This window comes from Schistocerca piceifrons, chromosome 5 (assembly GCF_021461385.2).
Source record: "Schistocerca piceifrons isolate TAMUIC-IGC-003096 chromosome 5, iqSchPice1.1, whole genome shotgun sequence".
NCBI lineage: Eukaryota > Metazoa > Arthropoda > Insecta > Orthoptera > Acrididae > Schistocerca > Schistocerca piceifrons.
In genome coordinates this window covers 312154069-312171029 of record NC_060142.1, presented here as the reverse complement: position 1 = coordinate 312171029, position 16961 = coordinate 312154069, and the positions used below count along the sequence as shown (strand labels likewise).

General features: G+C 38.9%; 1 protein-coding gene across 1 annotated transcript in view; it reads right to left on the bottom strand.

Moving 5' to 3' along the window:
- Nucleotides 1-16961, bottom strand: part of LOC124798447 (acetylcholine receptor subunit beta-like 1) — an 873603-nt gene that overhangs the window by 468480 nt on the left and 388162 nt on the right. The window contains exon 3 of the mRNA XM_047261865.1: nt 12805-12849. Within this exon, the coding sequence (XP_047117821.1) occupies nt 12805-12849 (45 nt within the window). The remainder of the gene's footprint in view (nt 1-12804; nt 12850-16961) is intronic.

Genomic DNA, 16961 nt, shown 5'->3' with positions numbered 1-16961 from the left:
CGACCAATCCATTCAGCCTGAGGTAAAATTGTGATAAGCCTGACAGACTGTGGAAGCTATTTTGCAAAAGAGCTAGTGCCAGCATGCTTATGAAATCTCCCAACTTCTGTCATCCTGTGTGAAACTGGTTCTTTTACTTCTGTGTCTGCTACGTCACTCTTATCCTTTCTAACAGCGTTTATCACCTTCAACTTTGATTAGTTTCTTTGCTGTCAGTTTTTAGTTGTACGTCTTTCACGACTTCTTTAATTTCGAACAGAAGTGCGTGTGTAAGGCTTAGGAGTACTGCCTGTCCGCCACGTATCCTTACTACTCTGCATAGATTTCAGTTCACTTGCTTCACTACTTCTCGGACATAAAGTTAAAGGAATGGACTCGCATGTAAAGGGGATATAATTAGGGTGAATTCTGTCCCTGGGAAAATACCGATTTCCTTCCCACTCTTGCCCAATCAAAAAGCATGCCTCCTCACTGACAACGTCGTTGTCGGTGGACTGTTCAGTTCTAATTTTCCCTCCTTACAAGTTACTTTCTGTTGGCAGTTTTAGCAAAATAATAGCATCAAACAGCGAATGATAACGAATAGTGTTTAATCTGGGACTGATACGCAATGACAATGGAAGCTGCCAGTTCCATGTCAACACCAATACCACTCACACTGCCCCATGAAGCAAACTGAAGATGAGTTTAAGAAGCTCTAAACCTAGTTCACAAAAATGAAGAAATAGTTCGTAATTGACCGTTAGGTACTACCTGTATTTACATCTCATTAAATATACTGAAACCAGTTGACCAAAAAACCTCAAAATAAATTACATTGATCATACGAAACATCTGTCAAACTAAAATAATTCAGGATCAGTCGCAAACTGCACTGCATAAGAAGGAAAACAGAACTCATATTAAAAACTATATAGGGATATCCCTTCTTTCAGACTCATACAAAATTCTATCTCACAGCCAGTGTCTCCTGGATTGAGCACAGAAACCTGCACGAAAAATTGGCGAACATCAAGCAGATTTCACGGAAAACAAATCATGCCCAGAACATTCCAACGGTTCTGTACTTCAGTCGGTGAAAACAGAACGCTTATAGGATCACTTTGTTGAGCGTCTCTTTGTCTGTCTATCTGTCCGACTGTTAAAAGCCCTTTTTTATCAGGACAGGGTAGACGTATGAAGTCTAAATTTAAGCCAAATTTTAAGGTCTACGGCCCCTTGTTGATATTAAAGATTGAAACATCTAAGTTAAAGCAGTCAAAAGCTACGGCCATTTATGTCACATATTTTGAAACTCGCAAATTCACTCACTAAAACCTATAGGGTATTTCCCGTTAACCGAGAATCATGAAATTTGAAACGGAGGTAGTTTTCACAGAAAAAAAATCGAAAAGTGTTGATCTTTAATTACATCATACGAAAAAAATAATTTTTTGTCTTCTGCTGTTATCCGACTTCAAACTTAATGTTACAAAGAATGTGTTGTGCGTTTGGTGCAGCTTGTAGAAATCGTAAATAGCTCATATTATTAATTAGTTGTTCGAGAAAAACTGCTTTGCGATAGTATTTTGTTTCGCCAGACTAGTCTCGGGCTTTGTCCATCATCAACGGCATTTTATACGTGATGTTCGTTAGCATATCCCAGTAATGATATTTCGTAATGTTTGTGTAATAATACGAGTAAATCATATGCATTAACAGTGGTAAAAACCCTCATTTTAAACAGAAAGAGAGACACTGAAGAAATTGAAGAGAGAGAGAACAAAAATTAATTTAAAAAATTTTAGATCCAACTTACACTGAAGAACATGTCCATGATATACAGAAGAAGGAATATAGGGCTAAAAGCATACGTATGTGTGTGTGTGTGTGTGTGTGTGTGTGTGTGTGTGTGTGTGTGTGTGTAAATCATGAAATACTAACATGACGTATTTATGATTAAAAATTCTCGAAAGACTTGGAATTTCACAGACCGATATCTTGACAGAACCAAAGTCGATAACAGGCAAAATTCTCGATTCCCGGGATGGATGAACCTTCAGTATAAATAATTATGTCCTACCCGCACCTCGCTAATTTTTAGATCTGAAACTAATTCTTAGACATCAAAACATTTGTAATAAAAAAGTAATTTGTACCTTCTTAGAATTTATAAAGGTGTATGACTTAAAGTCTCTCTTCCTATTTCTGCAGTAACAAGTCTGGAGCTCAAAACGCAATTTTTAGTCAAATACTGTTACAAGTCGAAGGTAAAATGCAGGGAAAAAATTTCGGAACATTTTGAATTTAAAACAGGTGTGAGACTAGTTGAAGTACTCTCCTCATTAATTTTAAAACGTGCCTCAGAAAAAGTAAGCCAAAAGTGGAGAAAACTAATATTGGAGCTTAAAATTGACGAACTAAGCGAATTAGGTAGCACTAATATTAGGATAGACCGCATTGTTTCTACAGTCGACGTTGAGATTGTATGTCAGGACACTAACACAGCACAAAAACAAATAAAAATTTTTCGAGAAACAGTAGAAAGGGTAAGTTCCTAAATATAATTTGAAAAAGAAAAACAAAGAACATGTCTAGCGGCAAACTTGCACCGATAATTCTAAAAAGTAAATAAGGGAAATTCCAATAAAAATTTTCATTTAAAATATTTAGGCCAAACCAACCATGATGTGACTGGCGTGTAAAATATTGGTTACGATAATCTTTGCCACAAAATGGAAACTTACGAATAGTATAACAAAAAATGAATCTCAGAATACTCAAAAGTGAGACACTGCAGCACTGCCAAGAAACCAAATTGCCTTAATGGGACTGAAACTCTCATTTTAAACAGAAAGAGAGACATTGAAGAAACCCAAAAGAGAGAACGAAAATTAATTACAAAACTTTTAGGTCCATATTACACTGAAGAACATATCCAAATATACAGAAGAAGTAACATAGGGCTAAAAGCATACAAAACATAAATTGATATTCGGATATGAAAAAACGCAGGCAAAATTTTATGTGCAACAAGACTAACTAGAAAGGTTGTAGAATTCTAAGAAAGTCGCAGTAAAGCAGAAATTAAAACAAAATGCATAAGTTTAGTAACGGAAGACCTAGAGGAAGCAGAAATAGCACAGCCCGATATATATTAGATAGAAAAATTTAGAAGCAAAAAATTCACGACTGTACAGTTGATCAGATGGAAAAATTCCAGGAGGTTAGAGTAACTTGGTCTGGCGAGCGGAGAAGAGCTCATTCTGAGAGGATGAATACAATATGGACACAGAGAAAAGCTAAAACAGATCTCAGAAAATGCCCTTTGTTGTACGTCTTGTGCTTCAGTATGGTGCAAACTTCGACAGTAAAATAATAATAAATACAGTCACGAGCTTGTAGAGCATCCACAATCAATAAGAAACATAAGGTAAACAACTGTCGTGATTTGCTAATAACCTACCCTATACCAAGCTAAACGTGGATTTGTCTTTTATGATTTCCCAGTTTATTACTCCAACACAGTTCATTTAGGCATCCTGGTGTATTCCTCTATCTGGAAGGATACAGCCTACTTTTACACCTAAGAAGTTAGTAAAAGAATATTTTACAAAATAATTAAATTGAAGAGAATAACAGCTTCGTTGAGTAAATTCTTTGACATGAGAGTTTAAGAACAGTCGATTACGATGGAGTTGTAGAAGGAAAGAAAGAGAGTTGGAAGGCAGGTGTTTTGAAGTTTGTGAAAGAAGTTGACTGTATTCGCCTTATTTAAATATTGTACTAAGGGCGCGGAAGCGCATAGATAGATCCGCTACTGATTAATGCTCCCCAGCGGTTCAAATTGTCTTCCGTACAATGTACAATGACTGGTAGCATGCTGTCTATGATCACAGCATATACTCAGTTCTACGGTTCGTTGGTATAAAACTATATACGTATCAAGAAGAGGAGATGGTTATCTGAAGGGTTAAAGCATATTGGACAGATTACCAACGCTATACGAGAGCACACTACGGGATTCAGCTGCGAGGTTAGCTACGCACAACTCCTGCCTTGTAAAACAGATATTTTGAGAAACAAGTAGACCCTCATTTGCGGATTTTCTATAACTACTGCTCGTCAAATTAATTAATTGTGAGCTGTCTTAAGTGTGTTACTGGCAATACTGTCAAAACATCTATCATGCTTATGCGTTCAGGGTCTACTGGACACGATGGGATCACAGACCAAATGATGACATTTATTACTGACCCTCTACTGTCAACGACAACAAATATCTTCAACCACTCCTTGACCATAGGTATTTTCCGTGAAGCCTGGAAACAGGAACACATCAAGACACCATTTTGGCACAGTAAGCTCTGAACCCGTTTGGAATCTTCCAAGATCCTCGAGCACGTAGTACACGATGAACTTAACTAAATACAAACAACCTGCTAGACGAATACCAACCAGAAAATAAAAAAAAAATTCCTACATGAGTCCGTTATCACAATGAGTATTTTGTGAATAAAACCGTCTACATCCCTTAAGATGTAATTTTATTTACTGCGTCGTTTCAGCTACTGTTTCCATCATACCAAACCCTAGAACATGCAAAACAAGGTCCAGCGTCATTATCAAAAACCTGTAACTGAAACTGATTTTATGTGATAATATCCTAAGACTGCTGTTGCCACAATGATTAGAAGTTAGCACCAGGACAACAACCAAATAACGGCAATACAGAATCAGCCATAGAATTTGTTTCACGCACAGTAGAGTAGCCAACTGCTAGAAAATTAACTTTGAGAGGCAGGCAGAAATTTATCCCAGTCTCATCTAAATATAACAATTTCCATGCAATACAAAAGAGTCGTACTTTCCTTTCTAAATATTCCATATTTCATTTTCGTTAGAGCCTAGGCGACACAAGAGTCTGTCCGAGACAACAAGCTGTAATAAGTAATAAAAAAAACAGAAAGGAAGTGATCCCTTTTTACGATTATCAATTTTGATTGATAAATGACAGGAAAATACGTTAGAGTAGCGACCTAGAGAAGATAATTAATTTTTGGCGGCCTTCAAATAGTACTGCAGTTTGTGTTTGTGTGTGTGTTTGTGTATGTGTGGACTATTTTTTCCTCTCTTACTAATCTGTGTTATTTTTTTTGAGTTTCATATAAAAGCACCCACTCATCTGAATTCGAGAACTACTAGAAATACGCAAAGAGAAAAAAGGGAAAAGAGATAAAACATAACAAGAAAAAATCTTTGATTATTGGTGTATCTAAGCAAACGTGAGTTAGTATTATGTTCTGGGTTGACATATCTTCGATTAACCAAAGGGAAGGACAGCTTAAAACCCCCTGCAGTAACAATAATAATCACGCGTTGCTGAAGAGAGGAGGTCATTATGGGGTTCGTCCGTCTCCTGCTCACTCCAGCAGCGACGCCAAATAACGAAGGGCGTTAAGTTTTTTGCGGAGAGCGTCATTAGCTTTTTTTGCGCTGCGTGGAGAGCGTCGTTATGGTAGTGCCTCCCTCGCTTAAGCGTTGTTACCGACATCGTGTGGTTGCCTACAACGTTTGGCGTGACGTGACGGCAGGAGAAGGGCTCTCATACGTCGGCAATAAACACCACAAATGCAATCACGGAAGCTTTTCCTCGCTGGGCGAATGCTCGTTTGGTTTTCGTTAATGCGGCCGGATCGTCATTTGCTCCTGCGTGGTTCGCAGCCGAATTCTTGCTTCAGTAATTGAAGATAATCCGATTGCTCTCTTGAAACCCTACCGATATAGTTCTATCGAACTCCACTTTACTTGTAGCATGAAAACAAAAACAGAGATTTTGGATTCTTATGTTGATTCCCTATGCAACTGCTATCAAACTATTGCAGGGAAAATATTGGTTAAAAGTATTTTATTCTTTTCATTTTAAGTCTCACATCACAGCTTGAGGTGATTATCTTTTCGTTGTCGGTCATATTTATTACGATATTTCAATTGTTTAGTAAGTCGCCGCCCGATGTTCAAAGACCTAGCAGTGAATTAGGAGTCCGGATTGCAATTGCTAGTGCCATGGAAGTAGAAATTGACTGTCTCAAATTGCCACCATATATAGCAATGTGTCCATCAATCGTCTGTAGAACTTTTTCGAAATCCCCTATATTCATCCGCAAGAAATTTCTGAATGATATTCGAATAGATCATGTCAGTGTCTTTATGAAGTTTAAAAGGTCTAAATCTTTTTCCCGCCACTGGAGAATTATTTACCAGCCTTGTCCACAATTTGGCAGTGTCCAAACAAACAATATCCGAATGTGTTAAGGAACCTTCAAACTGAGCGCATTGCGCCAAACACGTTCCGGCTATTACCCGTGCATGAAACGAAATGTCGCAACGCGTAGAGCAGCAGGGGCAAAGAGTTCTGGCATTTACCGCTAGATAGCAATGCCATTGTTTTCACTTTTGCTGTTGACTAATTCTTCATAGTTCAGCCTATATGCCACTAAATCTTAATAAATTATATACACATACCTACCTCATAAATCAATCTACCTATTAATGAAAACTCTATCTAAATACCTACAATAGTTCGTGGGATTAGCTCGCATTAAAAGAAATTTACACATGTAGAGAAGGTAATCTAGATTTTCTCGTAATGGAAGCTGATTCTGATGTAACCTAACAGACACTTGATGTCACAATATAAAAGTGCTTGTAATTATTCGTGTCTTTCCATATGTAACCTCTTACTTGAATGTTTATGGTTTTAAATATTTTTACAGAATTACTAATACGCACTGGAAGTCCAAAATCACCTCTTATCCGCAATGCCTGATATACAGGGTGACTATTATTGAACTATATGAGAAAAAATGTAAATAAGTTACAAACTACGGCGTGTGCGCACTTTATTCAACATGTAAACATCACTACAGATATTCGGATTCAGGCTATGACATGTTTGGCGATGATGTGGCGCAGACGAATAGCGAAATTCTGCATGACCAGCTGAAGTGTCGTAAAATCGATGCTGTCGAATGGCGGTTTTCGGCTCAGCAATGGTTTTGGTTGTACAGCTTGCCTTTAATATAGCCCCAGAAAAAGGAGTCGCATGTGTTCAGAGCCGGAGAATATGACCGCCAATGGAGGCCCATGCCAGTGGCCTCTGGGTACCACAGAGCCAGAATGCGGTCCCCAAAGTGCTCCTCCATAACATCACTCTCCTGTTTTTATGGCGTCGAGCTCCGTCTTGCATCAACCAATCTTGTCGAAATCAGGGTCGCTTTGGATAATGGGGATGTAATAATCTTCCAAAACCTTCATGTATCGTTCGGTAGTCACCGTGCCACCAAGGAATATCATACCCATTATTCCGTGACTGGACACTGCACACCACACAGTCACCCGTTGAGGGTGATCGCGAAATGCGGATTGTCAGTCCCCAAAATGCGTCAATTTTGCATACTGGCGAACCCATCCAAATGAAACTGAGTCGACAACAAGAAGTCTTGTGCGCATACGCATATTAATTCTCATCGTGCCCCGCGGCCAACCGTGCAATTTGTACGTCCTAACACAAACCGTTCAGAAGTTATGACCATTTCATTTCATACAGTTCAATAGTTGTCACCATGTAAGGGCACTGTCACAAAACCGGCCATACGCCGCCCGTTTCTCCCTCCGGTACAACACGCGCGACCAGCAAGTGGCTCATCCCCGGGCGCTCCTCCTGCGGATACAGGACGCTTCTGAGGACCCGAAAGCACTGTGGGTGACGAGACTCGTACTGTTTCCGGTTGAGGAGCGCCTGTAAACACACTACCTGCTGATCATGGGGATTGTGCCGCAGGGAGAAGTGGCCGGCGTACAGCCGGGCATTATGGTATTCATTCCCCCTTACGGAAAAAGTTGGCGAAGCCATCTTGACACGAACATACAAGAATTGCTCAACTTACTTTTCTACAGTCTCTTCCAGAAGCAATCTTAAATTAACTGAAATGTCACAGTTGACATACAACGCCGGAATACCTCTATCGGGCAATTTGTTTTATCAAAATGACGATGTTTTATCAATATTAATTAATTAACTAATTAAGACACTGATACAAACGAAACGGTAACTTCAACATTACTTTACACCGGAAAAATTAAAGACCAGATTTGTAATACACATTAACATGCAAATGCAGTGTTCATTTTGGCATTTTTGTAGCGGTTTTTCGTTTTTGTGTGTTTTTAGCCCTGCTCTCTCCATGTCGATCCGGTACATTACGTAGAAAAATGATTTGCACCTAAACAGAGCCAGCAGTCTGTGAGGGTCTCATACATTATTTGGAGCCCCTGAATCATATGGAGAATTGGCCGTCACCGTTATTGGAAACTGTAGAAACATTAATTTGATTTACATGAAACATCGTAATTCTGATGTCGGGCTAGTTTGTCGCTAATGGAATTGCGTCACAAGCCACAATAGAGGGAGCAAACCCATCTGAAGGTGGGCATTGTGGACAGTTCTGGAGAGTGTTGAGTTGGTTAGGGCATTGATTAGGACACTTGTCTTTTCGTTAAATAGTGGATGGAAATACTGACTACATCGGATGAAGAGGAACAAGATAAAGTAGTGCACCTGCAATTTACTCTTCGAAAATTCGCAACGTATCCCTGGGTTCTAATATCTTCCACAGTTGAACGTCAACACGTTGAAGATCTTTGACGTCTAATACGAGGGCTGATCAGAAAGTAAGTTCAGATCGGTCGCGAAATGGAAACCACTGGGAAAATCAGGTAAAGCTTAGCACAGATGTGTTGGGCAGTGTCTCTAGTATTCCCTTAGATAGTGTCGCGTCGCTCTTTTCAGTTTTGAGTGAACAGTGAGCACGTAAAGATGCGTAGGGAATAGCGTCTCCCGCCAAGTATGAGGGCCTGGTTAGAGATTTCTCCTTTGTCATGCAGCCCACATAACACAACTGTCGAGCAGTTCCTTCTTCTTGCCAATTCTCGGTCGCACACTGCAGGGGCAATGCAGCGTTTCTGATGAGAAGTGTTTGATCACCCACAATACAGTCCGTAATTGGCTCCCCCTGAATCTCAACTCTTTTCACAAGAACCGCTGGCTATGAAGACAAAATTTTTCCACTGACAACGAGCTACAGACCACTGCAGATAGCTGGCCGAAAGCACAAGGGACTGCTTTCTGTGATGAGAATATTGGAAAGTTGATACAACGCTACGACAAACCTCGAAGTTGGAACGGCGACTATGTAGCGAAGTAGGTGGAAGGTGTACCTAACTGTTGCAAATAAAACGTTTCTGGTTTTCACTGTGGCTTCCATTTCGCTACCGATCGGAACTTACTTTCTGGACAGCCCTCGTATTATTGTCTGATACGCTCTCGTAACCAAAAAACGAGATAACTGTGTAAGTAAATGACTATGAACCCGCCCGGTTGGCCGTGCGGTCTCACGCACGGCTTTCCGGGAGGGAAGGAGCGCCTGGTCCCCGGCACGAATCCGCCGGTGGATTTGTGTCGAGGTCCGGTGAAACGACCAGTCTGTGGGTGGTTTTTAAGCGGTTTTCCATCTGCCTCGGCGATTGCGGGCTGGTTCCCCTTATTCCGCCTCAGTTACACTATGTCGGCGATTGCTGCGCAAACAAGTTCTCCACGTACGCGTACACCACCACTACTCTACCACACAAACATAGGGATTACACTCGTCTGGTGTGAGACGTTCCCTGGGGGCCTCCACCGGGGGCCGAACCGCACAGTAACCCTGGGTTCGGTGTGGGGCGGCGGAGGGTTGAAGTGGACTGCGGTAGTCGTCTTGGGGTTGTGGACCACTGCGGCTGCGGCGGGGGCGGAGCCTCTCCGTCGTTCCTAGGACCCCGGTTAACAAACAATACAAATGTCTATGAAACATTTATAAATAGTTTCCCATTTACAAGGGTGGATATATAACCATACGTAACAAAGTAATCCATGCGGCTACTATGTCTATTCTTATTACATTGTTTCATTAATTATCTTGCTGTCACAAGATATCTTGTCGTGATTGCAAGGAACAGTCACAAAGTAATTAGCAACACAAGAAACATAACAGAAAATTGTTGCTAGTGTTTTAATATTTACTTTGACTTTCGTCGTGCACCCGAAAATAATCGTCACTATCGTCTTGGTTCCTCTTTCAGTCTGTTCTAATTTCAAGAATCTCACCATCACTTGCATGATTTGTATAATATGTTTTCCTGTAGCTTAGATATTTAGTTCCTTCCGTATTACACTATACTCTTTTTATAAAACGTGTGATAGTGCACTGGCGTTCTCGCATAACATATAAAAGTTGAATAATGGTCCTAGGTTTTACAGAAGATTTGTCAGTTGTCTTTGACTGTGATTAACCCCTTATGTCGTTATTTGTGAAGCTTTTATAGAAGGTTTGTCAAAAATCTTTGCTTATATGGCTATCTGCAACGTGATGTAAGAGAAGCGACATTTTTTGATGCTACTTGCAAATATCCCTCTCCTGCCTGAGTTTGGCTGCTATTAGCTTTAACAATGGTACAGATTTCGCCACTGTACAGTAGTGTTATCTGAAGTGAGAAAGTCGCCGACAGAATCGACGATCACATTAAATGTATAGGGCGACAGATTCAAGCGCATGCGCTTTCGCTGCAATGGGATAAGTCGCCTCGACCCCGCCACATGCATGCGATCTGCAAACAATATGAAGGCCACTGTGTCCAAAAGCTCAGTTGTTCTTGTAGCAGTTGCAGTTAGTCTCTGTATCTCCACTTAAAAAGAATCTGAAACACATTTTTTGGGAACTGTAGGTTACTTTATGGATACGTTTTTCCAGCTTGCTAATATACTTCGGTTTTCATTTATTAGTCCTCAATTCCTGTTTTATTCGTTACTCTTAACAGCTTAACTGCAGGTATTTACATAATTTATTTTGCAGTCTCGATGTGATGATTATCATAACTCCTGTTATAAATGTGAAGGACAGTTAGATTTATGAAATGACAAGGGACTTGAGTATAACCGTATAACATATTTGTCCTGAACATTTAAATAAAATGCCGTCTTAATACTGGAGTACGTCGTTCTGTTCAGAAGTCAAAAAACTTTAGTAATAGTGAAATCGTTCCATAAATAATTAAAAATCAGCATATAGGGGCGGTGTATCATTGCTGTCACAGTGTACATCCCATCAATTTTACTTCAAAATACTAATCACTGCAAAAGATGCGGGTTCTCAAAATAAATGACAACTCCAGCCTCGATTTCTCAGAATGTAGTCCCTGAGTAACTTATTTCTAAAATAAAGGTCTTACTTAACGTGGGCAAAGCGGATCGAGAAAAAACCACTCAACCACGCTTAATAACGAGACAAAAGAGTGACACCAAGGAAAACATCTCTGCTAACTTGCCAGGCAGCCGTATTACGTGCACGAATCGCATGTGCGGTCCATCAGATTGCCTGGGATTTCCCTGCGATGAGCGACCGATCATTGCGATATGCCCACAAACGTGCGATCTACACAGTGATCGAACGTTCATACGACAGATTTCTGTGATCACTACACGACTTCTGCAGCATTTTGTAAAAGTAAGATTAATACCTTCAATTGATTCGAATGTAACAGTTGGTACAATACATGAATCTGTTAATCCGATAGTCCCGTGGTTGTGCGGAGTGCAATACAGAAGTCTGATGGTACCTATTTCTATAAAAATGGGAAGATCTTCTGTGCACTTGTTGCGTCCAATTTAATATATAGGTAGATATTTATTTCGTAATTTAGTAGTGTAGACCTGTTAAACAGTTAAGTTTTTAATTTATCTCCTCGGGAATCGATATTCTGTAACATACATTATTATACTTTTTTTTTTTTTTAAGGCAGTACAGATTCACTTACATTTAGTGGTTAAACAAACTGTACAAATACGAAATGCTGGAGAGTATACGTCTATCTGCAGTTTGTCTACTGGTATATTGGTTTTAGTTTGTGTATTGGCTTTGAATTCCCGTTGACTGTTTCACAGGATCAGGAAGCAATCGCTAGGTGGATTCTGTATAGATTTACCAGCTATATAAAAATCCGAGATATTTTAAAACCTTGAAATAGCTATTCTTTAAAGTGTGATGCATAATCACCCAACATATAATGGGTGCTAAAATAAGTGAAATAATAGGGAAAGAGCTAGCAACGAAATCTAGGCTCGACATCTGATGAAGACAACTAGGGATGTAATGTTTGAGAACATGTTTCTCTGGACTACAGCGGTTTATTTATCACTTAAAAATGTATATGAATAGTCACAACCGCAATAAACATTTAAATATGAGATTACCGTTTTCGGTCTGTTTTAGACCATTTTCAAACCCTGTGCTATGATGGTAGATGGTGGCTGTGAAGGGAGCAGGTACTACACCTCTATGAACACAGCCACCATCTACCGCCATGGTGCAGAGTCTAAAGATAGACTGAAACAGTCTGAAACCGGTAACCCCAGAAAAAAAAACAGTTTATTGCGAATGTGACAGTTCATATTCATTTTTATACTACTAGTATAAAGAGAAAAATGACAGACTGTCTGAAAGACTAGTAGTATATTTATCAGAGTCGAAAAAGTTTTTCAACTCAGCCGGAACAATGGATCATGAAAAGCATCATATTTACACCCTGTGTCTAATAGAGGCATGTGTTTAGTTGTTTTGCCTTCACGATCTTACAAAGATCGTGTACTAGGCTCAATGTTTCGATCCATTCTGATACCCAGTGACAAACATCGTTCTTTTTCTTGTATTTTCATTAGTGGGCTGTACTTACCAGTCTAAGCCATACGTTTGACTTCATGATCTGATTCTTCTCGTTCTGAAATGGAAACAAAGCAAACAATATGTTAGCGGACTTCGTGTACGAACTGGGTACAACTATTCAGATACAGGCAACTTATTCGGTTAACGTTGTAGGAAGCATGTAGTGGCATAGAAGAAATTACAATAACCTTCATTGCGTACAAATAATATTATCAAAGCGCTATGAATAATTATGGCTAACATTATTGTACGGTAATTTTTTATTATTATTAATATTATTATTAGTGACAGTTTTTCACACACTTATTTAATATCTAGCTTAGCGAACGCTGATACGCTCGTGTACATTGTATCGCCTACACAGATTATTTTGTTTTTCTTAAATCGAGTTTTTATGTTATTAACAAACTGCAACACTCTCTCAATTTTTCACGTTAATTAAGGCCATAGAAGCACCGCCTTTTCCGAATGTATTTCGACCAAAAATCGATACTAGTAGGTAGAGTCCAAAGTCTTCGATCATCATGCATTGTGCGTTCTTATGCACATATTTCTGTAGAAACTTTCATCCTCTAACACATAGCTCTTTAAATCTAACCGAAAAGTTAAATACCAGTTTTAACAGGGTTAGTTAGTTAGTTAATATTACATGGATCATTTTGGACGATAGATAGTAATCATTTGGAACGAATCATTCTACATTAACATCAAAAATTGATCTGTACGTACGGTTTGCGGTTACATTCTGAATATTTCTAAGCTTTTTTTTTTTTTTTTTTTTTTTTTTTTTTAAAAAAGGTAGACAAATGTGAGTTAGTAATTCCTACACATCACCTTGTACGCAATAAAGTAATAGAAATTCTTCTGCGTAATGGAAGGAGTTGTCAAGGAGAAACTTTCTCACGTTGTTATAAAATTTTACTTTGCTGTCTATCAGACATTTTATATCACTGGGTAAGTGATCAAAACTTTTAGTTGCAGCGTTGTGCACCCTTTTTATGCTAAATGCAAGCTTAATGAGGAGTAATGAACGTCATTTTTCCTTCTGTTATTCTAATTATGTTCCTGATTGTTCCTTTTGAACTGTAGTGGACTGTTTACAATAGACTCCCTGAGGAAATAAATATACCGTGAAGCAGTAGGCAGAAAGCCCAACTCCTTAAACAGACGTCTATAAGACGATCATGGGTAAGCTCCACATGTTTTTGCCCAATGAAGACTTTCTTTCGTAAAGATGAGTCATCCAAGAACATTATTCAATCTGACGTTAATGAAAGAAAACAAGCAAAATATGTCAACTTACTGATTTCTCTCTGCCCAAGACTCGCAATAACTCTGAGAGCAAATGTTGCTTGTAGGAGTTCCAAAATGTGTTCTTTCCAATTCAAATTCTCATGAATATGGCCCTCTAAGAATTTTGAAGTTTCCATCGTATTTATTATTTCCCCACCACGTGCTACTCTTATCGTGGGCGTAGTGCAGCTAGATGTGCAGAACTGAATATATTGTGCCTTTTTAAAATCGAATGTGAGACCATTTGCAGGAAACCAGTCAATGATAATTTTAGGAACTTTGGTTACCATTTCTTCCGTTTATATACGCATGCTTGGATTCATTACAATACTAGTGTCACTTGCAAAAAGTATTAATTTTACTTCTTGTATACTAGACGGAAGATAGTTTACTTATAGGAGGAACAGTAGTGAACCTAAGATTGAACCACAGGGAACAAAATACCGGTGTGTGATTTCTCCCCAGTCTGAAATATGTCCCTGGACTATATTGCTTGGATTACTACGTACAACTTTCTGCCTTCTTTAGGTCAGATATGACATTGTCGACTGGTTGGTTGTATCATCAGTCCCATAAAACGTCAGTTTATCTAGGAGGATACTGTGATTCACATAGGAATAATGTCATTCACGCAGTCAAAAGCCTTAGAGACGTTGCAGAAAATACTAACCGGCGCTATTTTATTATTTAATGCTTGTAAAATTTGCTGAGTGAACTTGTAAATGGCATTCTCACCAGAGCAACACTTCTGAAACCCCAAATATTATTACTAATATTATTGTCACTAAGGTGAGATGCTATTCTGGAATACATCACGTTCTCAAACATTTTGGAGAATTGATATCAGCAGTGAAACAGGTCGATAGTTATTGACATCTCTCTCTTACCACCTTTCTGAACAAGAGGTTTAACAACGGCACAGTTCAGTCTCCCTGGAGAAATACCTTGAGTTAGTGATGCATTACATATTTCAGACTGGGCTTTTTTCTGGACTTTTTACATGGGAATAAATTTTTAGTTCTCTATTGGAAACAGCAACAAAACCAGAAGAAGTTTTGTTTTTGAGAGAATATATAATTTTCTTAATTTCAAGAAGAGAAGTTAGTGATACATTGTTATGATCGAAGTTTATGAAAGTTAGATTTTCAACATACTGCTGTGAATTTGCTCTTGAACTCTTTGTCTCTCCGCTTTCTACTATGTTTAAGAAATCATCATTAAATTGCATTTGGTACCTGTGACTCATCATTTATGGCTCTTCCATTCATTTCAATAGTGATGTTGTCTTGATCTGTGGCTGGTTGTCCTGTCTCTCATTTTATTACAGTCCACATAGCGTAAATCTGCTACCAAAAGTACTGATTTCTGACATTATGTGCATGTTCTTTGGCCTTTAATAACCTTTCTTAGTAATTTTGTGTAGTTTCTGTAGTGTGCAACTACTGCAGGACCCAAATATTTTAGCTTTAAAGCTTTTTTAATGTAGATAAAATATTTTCTCAAAATTTATATCCTCTATCTCAACCGTTTAGGGATTGAACTTGCAAAAGCAATGAAACATGTTTTTTTTGTTTCTAACAGAAAACGCAAATATAAAATTTCATAGATTTAGCTTTGGAAGTGCTTTCATAATGAAATAATTTCGCAGGACTTTTCATTGCATAGGTCACATCGTTAGGGGGTTGAGTTCTCAAAAACACTGAAACGTATTTTTTTTTATTTGCAACCAGGAAGTCAAATACCAATTTCCGTAGATGTAGCTTTTGAAACTACTTCAGCAATTCTTGAGTAATGATTTATTTAAAAAAAGACTTCCACCCACTATTTCACTCTGATAGGGGTTAAACTTGCAAAAATGCTGAAGGTGTATTTCTTTATTTCTGACCGAGAAACCAAATACAATTTTCATAGGTGTAGCTTCAGAAATGCCTTCATAGTGGCATATTTTTGTAAAACCTTCAATCCCTTATTTCACCCACTTAGGGGTGCAATTTCGAAAATATATTCTTAAAGGACGCCTACAGTATAAGATCAACACCCTCTCCGAATTTCAAGCACCTATCTATAGCGGTTTGGACTGGGCAATGATGAGACAGTGAGTGACTGAGTGAGTGAGTCAGTCGGAACTGCTCTTTATGTATAGAGATTAGGTGGTCTTCATCTTCCTCTTGTTCTTCTAAAACGTGTAACGCTTTCGTATGTTAATCATTTAAGGGACCTAAAACTTGAAAAATATGGGCTCTTCACCCATCAAGGACGAAGAGTCATTCTTTACACTGTTGCAGTAGGTCACATATACATAAGCAGAAACGACACTAATCGTCAAATCTGTAAATGCTTATGAAAGAATTATAGCAACACTGAGGTACTTGGCAACTGGCGAGCTATAATTATCTGAAATTTACTGCTGTGATATTAAAAAAAATGGTTCAAATGGCTCTGAGGACTATGGTAATATCACAGCAGGCCGGCCGGCGTGGCCGAGCGGTTCTAGGCGCTTCAGTCTGGAACCGCGTGACTGCTACGGTCGCAGGCTCGAATCCTGCCACGGGCATGGCTGTGTGTGATGTCGTTAGGTTAGTTAGGTTTAAGTAGTTCTAAGTTCTATGGGTCTGATGACCTCAGATGTTAAGTCCCATAGTGCTCAGAGCCATTTGAACTATTTTTTTGTCTGTGGGAACTATGCCTGAACAGACAAGTCGATGCAAATATCTCAGCTTGTAAAGGGCCCTTTAAGAGTTGACTGTCATCTCAATACAGCGAATTTGTGAACTGGCTGAAGTTTCCGAAGCAATTCAACATTGATCTCCAATTAGCGACGTTTACGTAATTAGCGCTAACTGTATCAGTACCTGCATGCAGCTGTACCTCATG